Genomic DNA, 17,396 nt, shown 5'->3' with positions numbered 1-17,396 from the left:
AAATCATTAACCCTTGCAAAACATCCGAAGAAAATCGTAAATTATTCACACTTGCCTCTCCTAAACAACGTAAAAGCAATTGAATGAAGCAACATGCACATTAATACCGACCGCGCGCAATAAAAATATGTGTAACATGCTGAAATTCGCAATGGATGTGAATGTCAAATAATTCATGGAATGTCTTATTGTTGAACTCTTGGTGACACAGATCTGCTCCTACGAACAGATCCATAATGCATATTATATAAGTGCAATTGCTTCAAGATAATCGATGTTATTATCTGTAATACTATAATCCAGCAACAATTTGTGCAAGATCCATGCTGCAAAATGCTAATATTATTGCTATTGATATATGCCATAAAACAAAACCACAATTTTTCACTTCTGATCCACATCTTATACAACACTTGCACCTCTGACCTTAGAACATTTCCAATGCGTTAATTTTGGCACACAACGATCATTTCTTTTGCCTCGCCACGGGTGAGTAAGCAATGGGCACACACGCAATCCACATTCATCTCAATCAGCCGAAAAATATTTCAAGAGTCACTCAAACAAATTTATCTGCATAACATTCATTCATTCCAAGAATAAACGTTAATAATTTTAAGCAGATACTTAAAATAGAATTATGCGTTGCTTTGTATTCGTTCAATACAATTATGTAAACAGAATTGATTAGCTTCGAACCAAATAATATCAAATAAAACTCCATCGGCGTGTGTTTTGATGTAACCAGCAAAACATAACAATTTTCAAGGATAGAATACTTAGAGTTACAGCAATCATTATTAAATGCGTACGGCTGCAATTTACTAGTTGTGAATTAGTCGAGCTTTCTCGAGGGAGAATGCTTTGTCTTCTTTTTGCGGAAGACCCTGAATCGAATTACACCATCATCAAATCGTGTTCATTGTTTTTTCTGTCGAACTTCAACTTTACGATATTTATTTTATCGTTAGTGAATTCGAAATGGAAGCAAGGACACGACATTCAAATAATTACTTCATTCCAAAACAAAAAATATAATTATTCATTATTCTACGCTAAATCGCACACGTTTAAACTTAATTTTATATAATTTATAATAACGGATATATATTTCAAACGGAACTACGTTCATTAAATTTCATTCACATGAAATTGTATAATATTACACTATGAGTATTGCAGGCTTTAATGTTTTGTTCACGAGTGATTTTATTATTTCTTGCAAGTGATATGTTAAAAAAATGTATAATCTAAAGGTTGTGAGATTGGCGATCGCGTTGAAGGAAGAAAATAAACTCGCTGTGATTTACCTGAAATGAAAACATGTTTCGACCGTATTTGCGCTGTAACACAATTCTAATTAAACTAGTTCCAGCCATGCCTGTAAAGTTTGCACCTTAATTACAACCGCAATCGGTAGATATTTCAGATATAGCAAAAAAATGCGTAAAAAACCAACGACCTTCTCGTACTTCTCCAGTTCTTAGTGCTTGGAGTCTAATGTAGGTGTGTCTTTCACTTCAACACTCATTATTGGCTTAGTTCTGTTTGTTACCTTCTAATATTTCGTGATTTTCATTTAGTTTTCGATTAAGAATCAACAAAAAATTGTAATTTATCTGTCGAAATATATATTTTGCTTATTTTTATATGAAATTCATTGTTACGCCCTAAAGTGGCTCCCAAAACTTCTTAAAAATTATTTTTGATCAAAGAACAGAGTCAAATATGCGTAGAAAACACTCTATATCTGTGGATATATGAGTCCAATTCTAACGAAATTTATAACATTTTATAGAAAAAGAGTTGTTCTTTTGTTTAAGATGCATCTCTGCCTATGTAAGGGCTTTGAAATGACCTAAAAAGAGTCATCAAAACAATAATTCTTTGAAAAACTCTTGATTTTTTGTTAAAAACACCCTGTAGCAAGTGTTTGAAAAGGATAATTGCCCAGAAATTCAAAGATTATGATAGTAGGAGAGTTTCTCTTTTGTTTGCTATGTATTTATGCCCTTAAAACGGCTTATTAGTGCCTTGAATATGCCCTAAAACGTCAAAAATGCCTCAAAACTAGTGTTTTTATTGATCACCAGGATGAAAATACTTTAAAAGTATTATTATTATTATCGCTTTTAAATATTTATTATCCGTAAAATATGCTGAAATACCATTCAAATTTAATAAATTTTTATTTTTGGTTTTTGGTTTTTGCTCGAAACACAGGGTCGAACTAATTTTTAAAAATTATTTTTGCTCGAAGAACAGGGTCGAACTTTTTCTTAAAATTTTTTCCTGCGAAACCAAAGAAAATTTTTAAATGCATATATCTCGGGAACTAAAAGGGTTAGGACAAAAATTCTTTCAGATCCTTGATCCTTGAAGAATTCTCTACAGGATAGGTAATTAAAACAGCAAATTTTGATTCTCTCAAAACTGAAAAAAGTGCAAAGAGGTACCTCTTCTCAGTTTTTCAATTTTTGAAAAAATCGAACTGAACACGCTATCCTGTAAAGAATCCTTGAAGGTTTAAGGATCTGAAGTCCTTTTTATCCTAGCCCTTTTAATTCACGAGTTATTAGCGTTTAAAGTTTTAAATTGCGATTATCTCGGAAACTAAAGGCGAGCGCCAAAAAAGGACTTCAGGTCCTTGATCCTTAAAGGGTTCTCTACAGGATAGCGTGCTCAGTTTGATTTTTTCAAAAATTGAAAAAGTGAGAAGAGGTACCTCTTTGCACTTTTTTCAGTTTTGAGTGAATTGAAATTTCGTGTTTTAATAGCTAATACGGTAGAGTATTCTTCAAGGATCAAGGATTTAAAAGAATTTTTGTCCTAACGCTTTTAGATTCCGAGATATTTGCTTCTAAAAATTTTATTTGGTTTCGACCGGAAAAAATTGTAAGAAAAAGTTCGGCCCTGTTGTTCGACCACAAATAATATTTAGAAATTAGTTCGGCCCTGTGTTTCGACCAAAAACAAAAAATATAAAAATAAAAATTTATTAAATTTAAATGTTACTTCAGCATATTTCACAGATAGTAAATATTAAAATACGATAAAAGCAATAATTTAAAAGTATTTTTGTCCACGTGATCAATAAAATTCACAATTTACTAGAGTTTTGAGATTTTAAGGTATTAATAAGCCCTTTTAAGTGCTCAAATATATAGAAAACAAAAAAGAAACTCCTCTACTATAACATTCTTCTAATAACAGACCATTTATCCTTTTTATGTACCAGCTACAGAGTGTGTTTTTATAAAAATATAAGGAGTATATAAAAGGATTATTGTTTTAATGGCCCTTTTTGGACATTTCAAAGTCTTGTCGAAAGCTGTAATGCACATAAAGGAAAGGAGCAACTGTTCCTCTATAAAATGTTTCAAATTACGTTATAATTGGACTTATATATCCAAAGATATAGGGTGTTTTCTACGCATACTTTTAAAATTGGCAAAACAATGAAGTTTAATTTTTGTTTTTGGGTAGATTTGAGCCGTTTCAAAAGCAGAAATATATTGGGATTTTTTAAAAGGCTGCGCTTAAAATTGAGGTATATGACTTAAAGATATGTGACTTTTAGGACTTCTCACAACAAATAACTGACAATTAATAATTTTGACAAATTCAGTTCATTTCAAAATGTCACCCTTAAGTATATTCCCAATTATGTTCTTACTTTTACCCTTTATAACAGCAACAAAAGTTGATATACTTCCATCTATCCAATACAAATACAAATGTGACTTTGAATATGTCGAATTAATCGAAGAATTCCCCTCGGAGATGTCAAGCATCGAACGCAAATACATCCTCCATTTACACAACCAACTACGCAACAACATAGCGATGGGTAAAATCAGTTTCGTACCTTACATTCGCAACATGGGCTATGTCCAATACGATCTCGAGCTGGAATACATTATAACCTGCCTTGTCCGCACCAACGCCATTTTAATAGCTGAAGTACGCGCAGAACTACAAAGAAAATTCGTTGCACGCGTGTATGACTTCGATAATAACATAGTATTAATGGTACATTACCTAAGAAGCTACTATAGACCATTCGAAATGCGGAAAACGTTGATCAAGGCCGCGTTTGAAGCATGGCGAGATCCCAAGCGTGATTTTGGTAGCGCTGCTGTATCCACAAAAGCATTCAACCATATAGGTTATCACAGTGTGCGTGCAATAGGCTGCGCTAAGTTAATCACAGCCAGATTGTTCCCGATGTACGGATATGAATTCGGATGCCTGTACAAGTGCCTCCAAGATGTCCCACTGCCTGAAGATATGATGTATGTGAAACTAGGCGAATATGGCAAACCAAAATTGGTCATGAGTCAAAAATATCCGGCGTTGATTTATGACGGATACATAGTAAAACCATTCGTCCCGCCAATTCCGGGAATAATCGCAGATGCAAGCGATGGAATTCATTTTAATCATAAGTTACAGTTGCTTATAGTTTTAATAATGATATTAGTCTAGCTTAACACCTTTATAATCGCATTGTAACCTTTTGAATTATGGCATTATAAGGTATTATTTAGTGTATGCAAGATGCAAATGTAATGCATCTCGTAAAAATCACGATCTAACGATCCGTGCGCGGCGAGTAAATTGCTTTGGTATTTATATTTGATAATATCAGCCAACTAGAATTTCATTCAGCCATTTCAATCATTTTACTCTATATGTATTTCTTGAAAAGTTCGTGTGTAATAATTGCATTAACAAAGAATTTGTACAAAAAACAAAACGGTTTAAATAATCAACACATATTCTTATATAGTTGAGGATATGTGTGGTGATGAAATAAATAATTATTTATTAAACAATGTTAATAGGTGATTCAATATCCGTTGAAGTGTGAGTTGTCTTGATGGTGATGATGTCCCTTGATCGGTTCGGTCTTGTGAACGATGGCGTTGAAGCCGTTGTGCTTGTCGGCAGTGTAATCGACCGTGCGAATGGAGCCATCGGGTTCCACCAGTGTGTAACTCCCTTTTACGACATCGCCGTCACGCGATTCATGCTGGGACTTGATGTCACCCGTGTGGAAATCGTTCACGCCGTATTTGTAACTGTATTTCGGATGAGCCTGCGTGAGAAAATGCGATTATTCAACGTAAAATGCAGAAAAACAGAAAATTAAGTGTATATTTGGTTGCATACATTACAACTCTATCTAGTGTATTATATAGTTGGAAATGTTGAAACTTAATCACCTAATTACAAATTGTTGAAAATGCTGGTGATTCCATAAAAGTGCCTAATAGAAAATCACCTCAAACATGTGCAGTGCAGTTGTAGAGAAATTTAAGAGAAATTTACTTACAACTTCAAAAAAGAGAGCAAGCAATTTCTCGCGGGCTTCTTCAACATTTTAACGAGTTAGAAAATTTAAAGAAGCCGAGTTTCTTTCGCTTAATTACCATTTGTTTAATTAATTATGTCAATTATGAGTACTTACATAGTAATCGATGTGATGCGGGTCGACGAAATGTCTCTCGTGAAACGCGCGACTTTCATGATGGCCGCCATCGTCGTAATCCTGGGGATTTTCGTATTTAGGATACTGTTGTACCGGATATGACGTTACCACTGCCACGAGAAATAACCACAAAGGCAATAATTTCTATAATGATAAAATTTAAGATGATTAATTGTTAGGTTTGATTATTTTTTTAATACCTGAATGTAAATCATAGTTGACACTTTGATTTTTTGATTACTGAGTAAATGAAACAAAATGCACGACCTTGAACGCACGTCTACCTATCAAGTAGTGATTAAGTGAAATTGCAGATGCTTTATTTATATGCTTTCATCGCCTTTGCCGGTTGTAGTGGACGAGTAAAGAAATGCAGCCAAGTGAAAGAACCACCTTGCACCTTGCACTGAAATCGTGACACACGCAGAAGGTGTTAATTGGTTTAAAACATTCAAGTACAGCATAAATTAAATGGTTATGCATATTTTAATTGATTTTATACAACACTCATAATAATTAAAACAAGCAAAAATTGATTTTTTCTTAAATTTGGTTACAAATGTCATTATTATGCAACTTTTCAAACACATAAATTAATATTTGGGTTGTCTATACATAAAAATAATCAATTTTAGTTTTTTACACATTACTTTTAATTAAAATAACAAAAAATATTTTTAATCTTAAATTTGGTTACAAATGTAATAATTATGCAACTTTACGAACAGATAAATTAATATTTGGGTTGCTTATACATACAAATAATAGATTTTAATTTTTTTACCCAACAATTTTAATTGAAACGTCAAAAACATTTTTTATCATAAATTTGGTAACAAATGTAATATTATGCTACTTTGCACGCAGATAAATGATATAATAAATGATATGATACATGATAAATGATAAATGCACGCAGATATGATATTTGGGTTGCCTATAAACAAAAATCCTAGATTTTTATTACTATACTGGAAGTAATTAACTAATGTACTCCATCAATGTGTCCGAGATTAACAAGGAATGTAAGCCAGCAGGAAGTAAACTAACTCGTCTTTTGCAATTAAAAAAATAGATGATAGTTACACGCCGTATATAAGCTTTCGATTCGGAAGTAATACCGTCCGAATATTATGTTCCTGAGAACTTCGATCTGCGATGTTTGATGCTCGCCATCGTAAGGATGCAAACATTCTAATTCCAAAACGAAAACACGATTCAAGATTTATCTCATAGTCTTAAGATGCGTTACGCAAGGCATTTCCTCGATCCATTTCGCCGCTTTTAGCAAACGCGCAAGCTAATGAAGCAGACCTAGACGCGCGCAAATTGATTTCTGGCGAATTTATTAGCTAACGCCGCGAAAAATAAAAGTCCACGCATAAATGAAGAAAACGTAACGAAATGAAGATGTGTAATTATAGCTATTAAATGCATTTCGACCCGAACGCATGCGCTGCGCAATAGTAATTTCTATTTTCACCTCGTTTTCATTTATGAAACCGCTTGCCGGCGTAAATGGTTATTGTTAATTTATGCACAAATTACTTCAAAACGTCTTCATTATAATAAATTATATTAATGTCATTGCAATAGTAGAGTTTTATAGTTTATTGTGTGCTAAATATGGAAAAACTTGATTTTTATGATGATTTTTATCATAACTCACGTAGTATTTAAAAAAATCGAAGTATTTTTGGTCACACGTAACAATTTTTAGATTATTTTGATAAAAAATTATGTCAAAACTGTTAAATTCGAATATTTTTTTAGGTTATGAAAAGTTTTAGACCTGTAGAAGTAAAAAAAAACTAGTAATTATACCAACACATGTACAAATCTATCAATTTTAGGTTATTTTAATATAAAACTAGGTTAAATCTGTCAAATTAAAGAAATTTTGAGGTTATAATAATTTTGACACTTCTAGAACTTTTAGAAGTGAATATAACCTCAAAAAACATTAAATTAGCACCGAAAATGTCATTTAACAAAAATGCAAGCAAAAATTTCAATAAAAATTAGTGCTAACGTAATAAAAGATATTATTTAACCAAAAATATGTTAATAGATCAAATTTTCACCTAGTTTAATCATGCGCAGCGACAATTTTGCGGTCTAAACCGTATAACTCACTACTTATAATCGATTCTATGGCAAAATATTTGCGGCTTGTAAATTTTCAACATTGCAGCTCGTAACTAGATTATATGAGCATCATAATAATTCCAATCGAAATGATGTATTCAATTATTTCCGGATTGCAAGACAATTGTATAATGCAATTGACTAATGCAATGCCAAATCAGCTATAAAACACCAAACTCCAGAGATTGTCTTCAGTTCTGATTGAAATTTACCTCATAAAACAAGTTTAAGTTTACTTAAGTCGTTTAAATCATGTTTGTTAAATTATTGTTAATTTCTGTTAGTTAAAACATAAAATGAAGGTTTTAGTGCGATGGTTAATTTTGATTTGATTTTAGTACGTGTTTGGTGTGATCGTAGTTGGAATACCGACGCCTGCCGAAGATGTCGACGAAGATAACGCTCAGCAAGAGCACGAACCTAATGCGGAATACGGATATTCCTTTCACAAGTTCAGCGGACCTGTTAGTGGTGAAATTAAGCCGATTTATGTGCCCGACGGTCAGGAAGGACAGAAACTCGATTATTATGTGAGTGGCGTAAATAGATCATAAATTATCCGGTTAAATATTATTTTTACACCTCATTTAAATAGTAATACTCGTAAATTATGTGAAAAGTGAAATTGTCAATAAAAACCCATTTTTAATTTACTCGTAATTTACAGGCAACGCCAGATTATAATTATTCCTATGGTGTAAAAGATCCTAAAACCGGAAATACTCAGGAGCATCAAGAGAGTAGGCAAGGGGATGCTGTGAAGGGGCAGTATAGTGTTGTACAGGCTGATGGTGTGACTAGAGTGGTGAAATATACAGCGGATCCAAAAAATGGATTTCAAGCCATTGTTGAATATCATTAAATTTTATAATGGATTATAGTCAATGCCAGTCAAATAAATAGTATTCTTGTTACAGTTATTATGTTCTTCTATGTATATTTAGTGAAAAAGTCAATAAAATAATTGTTTTTAGTTTTTTTAACATTAATTTTAAAGAAACCTGTCATAAAACCGTTTAGTGCAACATTGGTTGCATATTCTTGTGAATGTAATGCAAACATAACCTATAAAAATAAAATTTATGTCCGTATAAATGCAATTATACTGATTTACAATTAATTATAATACAAAACAATTATAATCCGAGAAGAATCCAAGAAAAAACTGTTTAAACAATAAAATTGCATAAAAATCAAAATTTAATAGAAAAATCAATAAATCACTTGTTTCATGCTTATTATTGGCTAATCTTTAAAGAAAATTGCAAAATACTCGTAACTTTCTGAAAATACTTAAATAATTACTGCTTTAATTTTAAATCTATTATTTTTGATAGCTCCAACATTAATTTCAAAGATAAATGTCAAAAACGTAACATTGGTTGCAGTTTCTTGTAAGTGTAATTACAACATAACCTATGAAAATGCAATTATATTAATTGGCCACGAATTAAAACATAAAACAACTATATCCAGCAGATGTATACATGATTTAAACAATAAATAATAATAATTTACTGATAAAATCAAAGAAAACGCTATTTAAACAACAAAAACAGACGTAAATGTAAAACTAATAAAATAAAGTTAATTTTAACTGCTAAATTAATAAATTCTTCATTTTATGCTCATAATTTCCAAATCTAGATAGAAAATTACAAAATTACTTTATGAGGTTTTCGTAAATAATGTCTCCTTTGATTTTAGCTCCATTCCAACACCGCGCCGCCGATTTGTCGAATTGGAATTTTCACTGGTGCCATTACAACAAAAAAAACCGCACAAATTCCTCTTTAGGTATCGCCTAATGACAAGAAATAACGAGCCACGGCACACTTTAGTTACTTCGCAAGTCACGAGGTAACAACCGCCGGCTAAAACTCCAGACGCGATCACGCGAATAACCTGACTAATTCGTTATTATTATTCAATTCATTCTTGCGCGGATCGCCACATTGCAAAAAGCAATTAAACACGCCAAAGACTATATTTTCATGTCTAATCATGCGCATCACGAAATCCTATTAATCGAACATTTATGTGAATTTATAAGCGGCGTAAATTATGGCACCAGTTTTTCGATGTTTCTATCCGCGCACGATTTCTTATATCAACTCGGATTGCATAATATAGTGCACATATGTCGTCGTCGTAGTTTTTTTCAGTTTCTGGTTCAACATGCATGCGCATGCACCTTTCTTCGTGTCCATATTGGAAGTCGCCTTTTTCGTGCGGAATTCTCTGTGTGTCGCATTATAAACATTCCCAAACTCATAGATTTGCTTTATGATTCGTGGAATATGTACAATCACAATAAATGCCCATAGTCTTAATATCAAATTGTTGCAATCTGACTGCAAAGTTGCAAAATAAGCATAAATTAAGTTTAATCTACGCGCGTAATTCAGTGAATGAGTTTAATTGGCACTTTGCGCAGTTTAATGCGTTTAGTGCTTAAAACGCCAAACTCGTAATTCCTCTGTTGTCGCTTCTGATATGCATTTGGTAATCTGCAGATTGCAGTGAAGAGAAGGAACTGTGCAGGAATTCAATCTGCAATCGTGTATCTTTAATGGTGGGACTTTGGTATAAAACGGGCGTTCAGCGTACGCACCTGTCCAGTGTCTGTAATCAGTCGTTTTCTCTTTTTCCAAAATCAAATAATCACACACCAATATACGATATTAAACAACGATCTCACAATGAGAGTAAGTGTTTAAAATCAAAAGTGTTTTAATAAAATGTGTTCTAATAAAATTTTGTAGGTGATTCTGGCATTGTTGTTGGTGACCTTTGCGCACTGCTATCCTCAACATGGTTATGGCCATTACGATGGAGGGCTGATAGGACATGCGCCCATCATTCACGCTGCGCCTGTTCATAAAATTATTGCTGAACCAGTCGTACGTATAAATTTTTATCTTATTTTTTTTATTACATAATATCTAAACACGCATTATGTAATTTTATGTGTTGTAATAGATTTTTATCACACATGTTGAAGAAGAAGAAGAAGAAGAAGAGAAAACCTTGTTTTTCTTCTTCCTAGAGAGTATTTATTGTTTTATTATTGGTTATTTTAATTTGAAACTTTGCAGTGAATAGAAACAAGTTTTTGGTCTTTGACTGCGCTTTCTCAAATGGCCATAAACGCACAAAAGTCCTTGTAAAGAAATTTACGACCTGTACTAGAAACTTTTTGCCTTTTTCAAATTTAATTAACGTTTTTCTCTAAAAATATTGCATACATACTAAAGTATATTAATGTATAATATGTTGCATACATTAGAGTAAAGGTTATGATTTTTATCTTGTAGGCCTATCCAAAATACGCGTTTAAATATGGCGTGCAAGATCATCACACTGGTGATCACAAATCGCAGCATGAGGAACGCGATGGTGATGTAGTGAAAGGTGAGTACTCGCTAGTGGAACCCGATGGTACCATCCGCAACGTGAAGTACACCGCCGACCATCACAACGGATTCAACGCGGTGGTCACCAAGTCTGGACATGCGGTGCATCCGCAGGTTGTGCACAAGGTTGTCCCGGTTGCCGCCCATTACTCTACCGGCCATGGACATTACTAATTCTATTCTATTTTATGCCATTTTTATGCCATGACTTAACATAACCTATACCATTATCCCAAGTGAGATTCACTTATGCATTGAGTTACCGTTTATTCAACGCGCCATTACACTATTTATACGCTGACCATATTTTAGCACTAGTTATGTTTATATTTAACACCAAACAATACAGAAACCGTTATGATGATGAAGTTTATCGTTTTCGAAAGATCTCTTTAAATCAAGAAAAATTATTCTTATTAATAAATACACATATTGTTCGTATGTACGTGTACAATAAAGTTGATTCCGAAAACTTAGTTCGTAGATGATTTGTGTTATTCATTTTAAAATGGTTGTAGCTGATGACTAATTTAATGTTGTTGCGCTCAGCGTGGGGTGTTTTGTGGAGTTTTTGACTTCAACTCACGCATTTCGAAGATTATTAATCGCGGAATGTCATCTGCGACTTGTATATTTAATTATTACGATTTATTTTATCAGGAAATAGGCAAATATGTTGACACGAACATTATGAACAGCAATAAATTATAGATTAGTTTATGTGAAATTCTTGAAAATAGAAAATGTTGATCTAATATATAACTTTTCAGAAACAAACATAAAAATAATTCATTTTTGTGTTTTGGAGCTGCATACAATTACATGTTATAGTGTAGGCAACCAATCGTGCATCATTGTTTGGCATGCATATGCATATGCATTAACCTTAAATTTTTAATTTTTATCATAAACTAGTTTTTGCCCACGACTTTGTCCCGGTAGTGTATAATAAAAATGTAATTAGGTTTTACTCTCTTGTTCTAGACATAGTATGTGTCAATACTATCAATAAGGTTCGCAATTTTATTTTAAAGAAATTAATTATATAAAGAATTACTAATAATGCACTTCAGCGCGCCATCTCGGATTCAACTATTTAACAATAACTATGATTGAATCTCAATGCCAACTTTTATCCTATAGAAAAGGGCTGTCTTAAGGGTTTTCCCGGCAATTATTCAAAATTTTCTCGCCGTATAAACCATCCTTGGACTTTAACAAACATTTAAAAAAAGAATTGGCCAAATTGGTCTAGGCGTTGTTGAGTTATGCGGTTACCAACAGATTTTGCGATTCATTTTTATATCATAGATGTGGTCATTACAGTGTTAATAATGAATTAATACCAATTAACAACGTAAATAATATCACTTTAATTATGTAGTTTGTAAATTAAATTAGAAACAATTACGTTACGCTAAATTTAACTTTCTACAAGCAAAAATAAATAATTCACTCTCGTTATTTGAAGCTGCATACAATTGTACACAATTATTGCAGGTTATGTTATGTTATGTTACGCATGCGCATTATGTGCACTCATTTTAACCTTAAATATTCTTATAAAAGCGTTAATAAGTAATTAATTCTAATAAATAACATAAATAACATAATTATTACTCATGTAATTTATAAATTCGATTAGAAACGATTACGTTACGGTCAATGCGCTAATAAATTTCGGCACATCTTCTAAAAAAAACACTCAAAATGCCTCAAAACACACACATTCCTATGAATTATTAATATTTACTGGAAATCATGAAGTTGTGAACAAAACGACGCTTGACGTGTGTCACGTATACTTTATTAGCGTCGGCCAGATACTCCATGTCCGCAGTCTCTAATGTCCACAGATTAAAGTAATAAGAAGTTTAATTTATTGTTGATGAGAATGCCAAACATTGTGGTTTAATTCCTAACACCCTAATACTACAATAAATACGCAAAAACACTTTTAAAATTTAATGTTTCTCGTAAATAAATGTTGGTGTAACAATAGTTAACCCGTTAGTTAATAAAAAATAATCAAAAATAAAATTTTATAAAACAAGTTTATGACAGTTATAAAACTTATTCGAAGATTCACACATTCACGCCTCCAAGTTTATTATTTTTATTTTTTATTCAAATAATAACATTTGATACAAAACCATTTTGATATTTTATGACATATTGTCAATCATAAAAATCACGTTAAACCATAAAACAGATTACAGATTACTTAACTTAAGCATTTATCGCTCTTCCTACGCCATCTTGGATACCAAAAGTTCAAAAATCTTTCAAGTGTTTAAGAAGCAATTAATTTATTAAGTTTTAATGCGTGGGATTAATTAAATATTGAAACAAAAAGTTTAAGCTAACTTAACTTAAGTCAACTTAAGTAAACTTACGAGTTGCCTATGTTTGACTTGCGGTATAAGTCAAAAAATTGAGATAATCATCTTAAAATGACCACAAAAGTACAAACAGATAATTTAAAGTAGTTTAAATTAAATTTTTATACAAAAACTTTTCAAACATTATTTGAAGCAATAATTGACGTATAATTACATCTATTCTAATGGTGCACGCACTCTACGGCACGTACTACATGTTTTTATTGTTGTTCCTACTGATTAGTTGCCAGTTTTTTTATGATCACTCCCAAAATCAGTACCTGGAGTCCACTGAACCTTTATTCATGCATGTAGGTGTGTTTTTTGGTTAATTACTAAATTAATAGCCGCAAGACTGACAGTTTGAGTGTGTAAACTATATTTAACTATTGGAAAACTATAAATTCAACATAAAATCGTTAATTGTAACAATTTTACATAAGAAATTGGTGAATTAGTAAATAAAATTATATCGAGTATAAATGAATTTTGAGGAGGCCGAGATGTTGATGACCGTTTTACCACCACTTATTGAAATCGATGAAAATCGATTTTTTTAGGCAATGGGCAAGGAGTAGGAGGAGAAGAGGTCCGATATATCCTGATATTTCCGTGTGTATATATATTTTTCTGAAGATGATGTACGCGTGAGTTTCGTGTTGGGTGTTATAATCGCAAGTTCAAGTTCAAGACCAGAATAAAAGTGCAGAATAAATTTCTTTGTGCATTCGAGCATTTTTTTATTCAAATTAGCGATAATCATGCCGTCGTACCAATTCTTTCTGCGAATGGTGAGTGTAAGCATTAAAAATTACAATAAAAAGTGAATTTGTATGCGTGAAGAGAAGAAACGTTTTCAATTTCTATTTTTATTCATGTTTTTATTGAAATAATTAGTGCAATAGTGCAAATTTAAAGAAATAATATTATTTATGAAGTAAAAGAAATATTTAAACTAATAATTTAGGAATAATAATAAATCATTTTATTTATCTTTTATTTTTTAACATCATTTTAATTTGTGTAACTGTGAATCTCTGCCCACGTTGATTTTGATAAATTTTGCGCTATATTTTAAACAAGTCGTGCATTAATTTTGAGTGGTAACTATATTTTGCACTTAATGTTTTAATGTCGCCGGTTTTAATTTATTTTAACTCTGAATACATTTCTCTCCGGCCTCCACGCGATGATTATCTATATTCGGCGATCGTTAAAAGCCGCCGCCTAGTATTAAAGGCAATGTTTTGATTTGTATTAATCATGTTAATAAAATCAGCAGCCGTGAATTATCACAATTTAAACAGTCGTAAAATTAGCGAGTTCATAAGCATATGCTTTGCACATGTTCTGGTAATTGATGGTAATTGAAATATTGCACTTTAAGAAGATATTTTGTTGATAAATAATGTTTTTACGTGTGAATTGTAAAAGTAAATTGTAAAAACCATAAATTTTAATAACTCAATGTTGGAATAACGATTTAAGTGTCAAACATAAGAGATAATTGTGTTAAATATTGAAATAATTCATAAATCACCCAAAAACAGCTAAAATGTGAGGTTATGAGATTTGTTTCACGTCAAAAATGATGAAACTGGCAAAATTTATGTTCATAAAGTTGCCTACGTTAGTACAATTAACTTTTATTGCTTAATTATGTAAAAAATGGTTTATTTAAATATTTTCCGAAATTATTAAATAACCTTTCCTATAATATGTAAAGATATTTTTTTATTCGTTAAAATATCCATTATTTGACCTGAATTTAAACACAAATGTTTAATTTTAATTTAAACTATGGCATGAACACACAAATCAATAAATAAAAACGTTTGTAAACGAATCGATTAATTTTAATAACAGCTTACAAACAAAAACAATTATTTCTACAAGTTAATCCGTTAACTGTGCCTGTATACCGCCGGTTATTTTTAGTCAAACAATTTTACGAACATCAATGCGTGGTTTAATTTCGGCCTACACTTTATTTATAACAAATATTTTCATCGTGTAATAAAATAACAATAGCGTCATGGCGTCATGTAGTTCAATTGTTAGATTTAATTCAATTCAGTGTTTATCAACGCTAAATCTATGCTAATAAAATTTTATTGTTTTTTTATTGCTCGATTAGATAAAGATCAATCTTTTAGTGATGTTATGATTATTATAACTAAAATATAGTTTGAGAGAGTTTTATGATGTTTGATTTATCAACTATTTATCTAAGGAAGTAGCATATCATAAAAGTAATGAGAATAGAAAAATTAGAGACGAAAAATTATTGTTTTGATGATGTTAGATTTTTTGTTTGTTTGTTACTCTTTCTCGCTCAAACTTCTAAATCAATTTTAATAAATTGTGGTATAGAGATAGTTTTGACGAAGGAAAATAACATAGACTACTTTTTGTCCCAAATTTATATCTAAAAAAGTGTCAAATGGAATAAAAGTTGATATTGAGATTCAATAATAGTGATAATACAAACCGAGATGCATCTAACTCTAAATATGTTTCAGATATTAATTTCTCTAAGCATAATTTACAAATTATCAGCAGCTTACCCTGCATTTCCGGTTCAACGTTACAATACAAATTCTCCACGACTATCTGTAGTAGAATGGGACCAATACAACGAGCGCGACGTGCAAGGACCTGATACCTACGCATTTGGTTACGACGTGCAGAACCCGGACACTGATGATGTTCACTTCCGACATGAAGAACGTCTAGCAAACGGAACGGTAGTTGGTAGTTATGGTTATGTAACACCCGATGGAAATGCGCATGTTGTCAGATACATCGCAGATGAAAGAGGCTACAGGTAATTTTGTTATATTAAATTCAATTTTATAAAACAAAATAAATAATAAATTATATTGTCTATTAAGGGCCACGATTGAGTCCGGAAGGCGTCTTAATGACGTGAAACCAATTCGTGTGGATGTGGACCAAGCGTTGGCGGACGAACTCGCCACGGCTGAATTAGCACTACAGAATGATGATTTAGCAAAAGTTGCGAAATATGACAGCGGGAGTAAGAAATACATCACGCAGAGAATAAAACCTCAAAGATATAATAATAATAATAATAATGTTAATATTAATAATAGAAGAGAACATGTTTATGCTGTGAGTAACAATTTAGCACAAGCAGTACCTTTAAATGGCAATTATTATAAATGGAATTATTAATTATTAATTGGAATAAATATATATTTACAATAGTTTTTAATTTGATCTGTTTTTTTATTTGTTTTTCATGTTCTTATTGACAACTGGGATTTGGTGTCTCAACGCATGAATATTTAGTCCGTCAGCTATTAATTATCTCACTACATATTATTCAGTACTGAGAACTGAGAAATCACCTGATTTATTTTAATGCAAATAGTGCATCTCAGCGGCCTCTCGGGACTATAAAATATAGTTGTTTTATTTATGTTCTAATCATGAATGTGAAACGCGAAAACGCGAAAAGTGCGTTTGTTGTGATTCTACCAATGTTTACTTTACTATCTGATATCGCTACAGATTTGTACGATCTTCTCAACGCCGTGCACATTATCAGTGAAATGTGAACATGTTGAAACTTGTTGTTTCAAATCACCTGATTTATTTTAATGCAAATAGTACATCCTAGCGGCATCTTGGGACTATAATATAAAATATAGTCGTTTTGTATATATTTTAATCATGAAGAAGAAATACAATCAAAACAACATGAATAACGTCTGCTATCATTGTATCCGTGTATTTCTGATTACCTGTCGAAACATTAACGCAATTCTCATATTCATGCGCATCTAATAAAATAAGCAATTACATTTGTCGTTAATTATTGTGTTTTTTTCTGCAAAATGTTTAAAACAGCTAAAATAAATATTTAAACCTTTTTAAGACAACGAAATCATAATTTACAATTTAAAATTTCACACGTCAAATATTAGAAAA

General features: G+C 31.7%; 4 protein-coding genes across 5 annotated transcripts; 3 read left to right on the top strand and 1 right to left on the bottom strand.

Annotated features, from left to right (window-relative positions):
• Positions 1 to 4,773: 4,773 nt before the first annotated feature.
• LOC135796257 (cuticle protein 18.6-like) lies at positions 4,774 to 5,766 on the bottom strand. Its single transcript, XM_065308190.1, has 3 exons — positions 5,695 to 5,766; positions 5,474 to 5,638; positions 4,774 to 5,101 (listed from the first exon to the last, which is right to left on the bottom strand). Exons 1-3 carry the CDS (start codon positions 5,707 to 5,709, stop codon positions 4,853 to 4,855), a joined length of 429 nt encoding a protein of 142 aa, XP_065164262.1. The 5' UTR covers positions 5,710 to 5,766; the 3' UTR covers positions 4,774 to 4,852.
• Positions 5,767 to 7,466: 1,700 nt separating this feature from the next.
• Positions 7,467 to 8,547, top strand: LOC135796258 (pupal cuticle protein Edg-84A-like). 2 transcript variants are annotated; one of them, XM_065308191.1, is made up of 3 exons: positions 7,467 to 7,526; positions 7,981 to 8,172; positions 8,310 to 8,547. In XM_065308191.1, the coding sequence occupies exons 1-3, from the start codon at positions 7,491 to 7,493 to the stop codon at positions 8,502 to 8,504; spliced, it is 423 nt and encodes a 140-aa protein (XP_065164263.1). In that variant the 5' UTR covers positions 7,467 to 7,490; the 3' UTR covers positions 8,505 to 8,547. The 2 variants fall into 2 exon arrangements, with proteins under 2 accessions (XP_065164263.1, XP_065164264.1); XM_065308192.1 differs by lacking the exon at positions 7,467 to 7,526 and adding an exon at positions 7,848 to 7,921.
• Positions 8,548 to 10,273: 1,726 nt separating this feature from the next.
• LOC135796259 (adult-specific cuticular protein ACP-20-like) lies at positions 10,274 to 11,387 on the top strand. Its single transcript, XM_065308193.1, has 3 exons — positions 10,274 to 10,350; positions 10,408 to 10,545; positions 10,960 to 11,387. The coding sequence occupies exons 1-3, from the start codon at positions 10,345 to 10,347 to the stop codon at positions 11,230 to 11,232; spliced, it is 417 nt and encodes a 138-aa protein (XP_065164265.1). The 5' UTR covers positions 10,274 to 10,344; the 3' UTR covers positions 11,233 to 11,387.
• A 2,698-nt stretch (positions 11,388 to 14,085) lies between these two features.
• LOC135795545 (uncharacterized) lies at positions 14,086 to 16,637 on the top strand. Its single transcript, XM_065307253.1, has 3 exons — positions 14,086 to 14,230; positions 15,962 to 16,266; positions 16,334 to 16,637. The coding sequence occupies exons 1-3, from the start codon at positions 14,201 to 14,203 to the stop codon at positions 16,635 to 16,637; spliced, it is 639 nt and encodes a 212-aa protein (XP_065163325.1). The 5' UTR covers positions 14,086 to 14,200.
• Positions 16,638 to 17,396: the final 759 nt, after the last annotated feature.

This window comes from Atheta coriaria, unplaced genomic scaffold (genome assembly GCF_025399875.1).
Source record: "Atheta coriaria isolate IRGN ID8LTWV9N9 unplaced genomic scaffold, Caltech_Dcor_3.1 hic_scaffold_7_pilon, whole genome shotgun sequence".
NCBI classification, from domain to species: domain Eukaryota; kingdom Metazoa; phylum Arthropoda; class Insecta; order Coleoptera; family Staphylinidae; genus Dalotia; species Dalotia coriaria.
This window is presented reverse-complemented; position numbering and strand designations above follow the sequence as displayed.

Excerpts from the sequence above, each read along its gene's own strand:
- LOC135796257 (XM_065308190.1), bottom strand. Across the intron at positions 5,102-5,473 it reads CGCATCACATCGATTACTAT|GCTCATCCGAAATACAGTTA; the intron begins GTAAGTACTCAT and ends TTTCTCACGCAG.
- LOC135796258 (XM_065308191.1), top strand. The coding sequence starts at position 7,491 with ATGCAAGCAAAAATTTCAATAAAAATTAGTGCTAAC. Across the intron at positions 7,527-7,980 it reads CAATAAAAATTAGTGCTAAC|TACGTGTTTGGTGTGATCGT; the intron begins GTAATAAAAGAT and ends ATTTGATTTTAG. Across the intron at positions 8,173-8,309 it reads GACAGAAACTCGATTATTAT|GCAACGCCAGATTATAATTA; the intron begins GTGAGTGGCGTA and ends CGTAATTTACAG.
- LOC135796259 (XM_065308193.1), top strand. Across the intron at positions 10,546-10,959 it reads AAATTATTGCTGAACCAGTC|GCCTATCCAAAATACGCGTT; the intron begins GTACGTATAAAT and ends TTTATCTTGTAG.
- LOC135795545 (XM_065307253.1), top strand. The coding sequence starts at position 14,201 with ATGCCGTCGTACCAATTCTTTCTGCGAATG. Across the intron at positions 14,231-15,961 it reads ACCAATTCTTTCTGCGAATG|ATATTAATTTCTCTAAGCAT; the intron begins GTGAGTGTAAGC and ends AATATGTTTCAG. Across the intron at positions 16,267-16,333 it reads GCAGATGAAAGAGGCTACAG|GGCCACGATTGAGTCCGGAA; the intron begins GTAATTTTGTTA and ends TTGTCTATTAAG.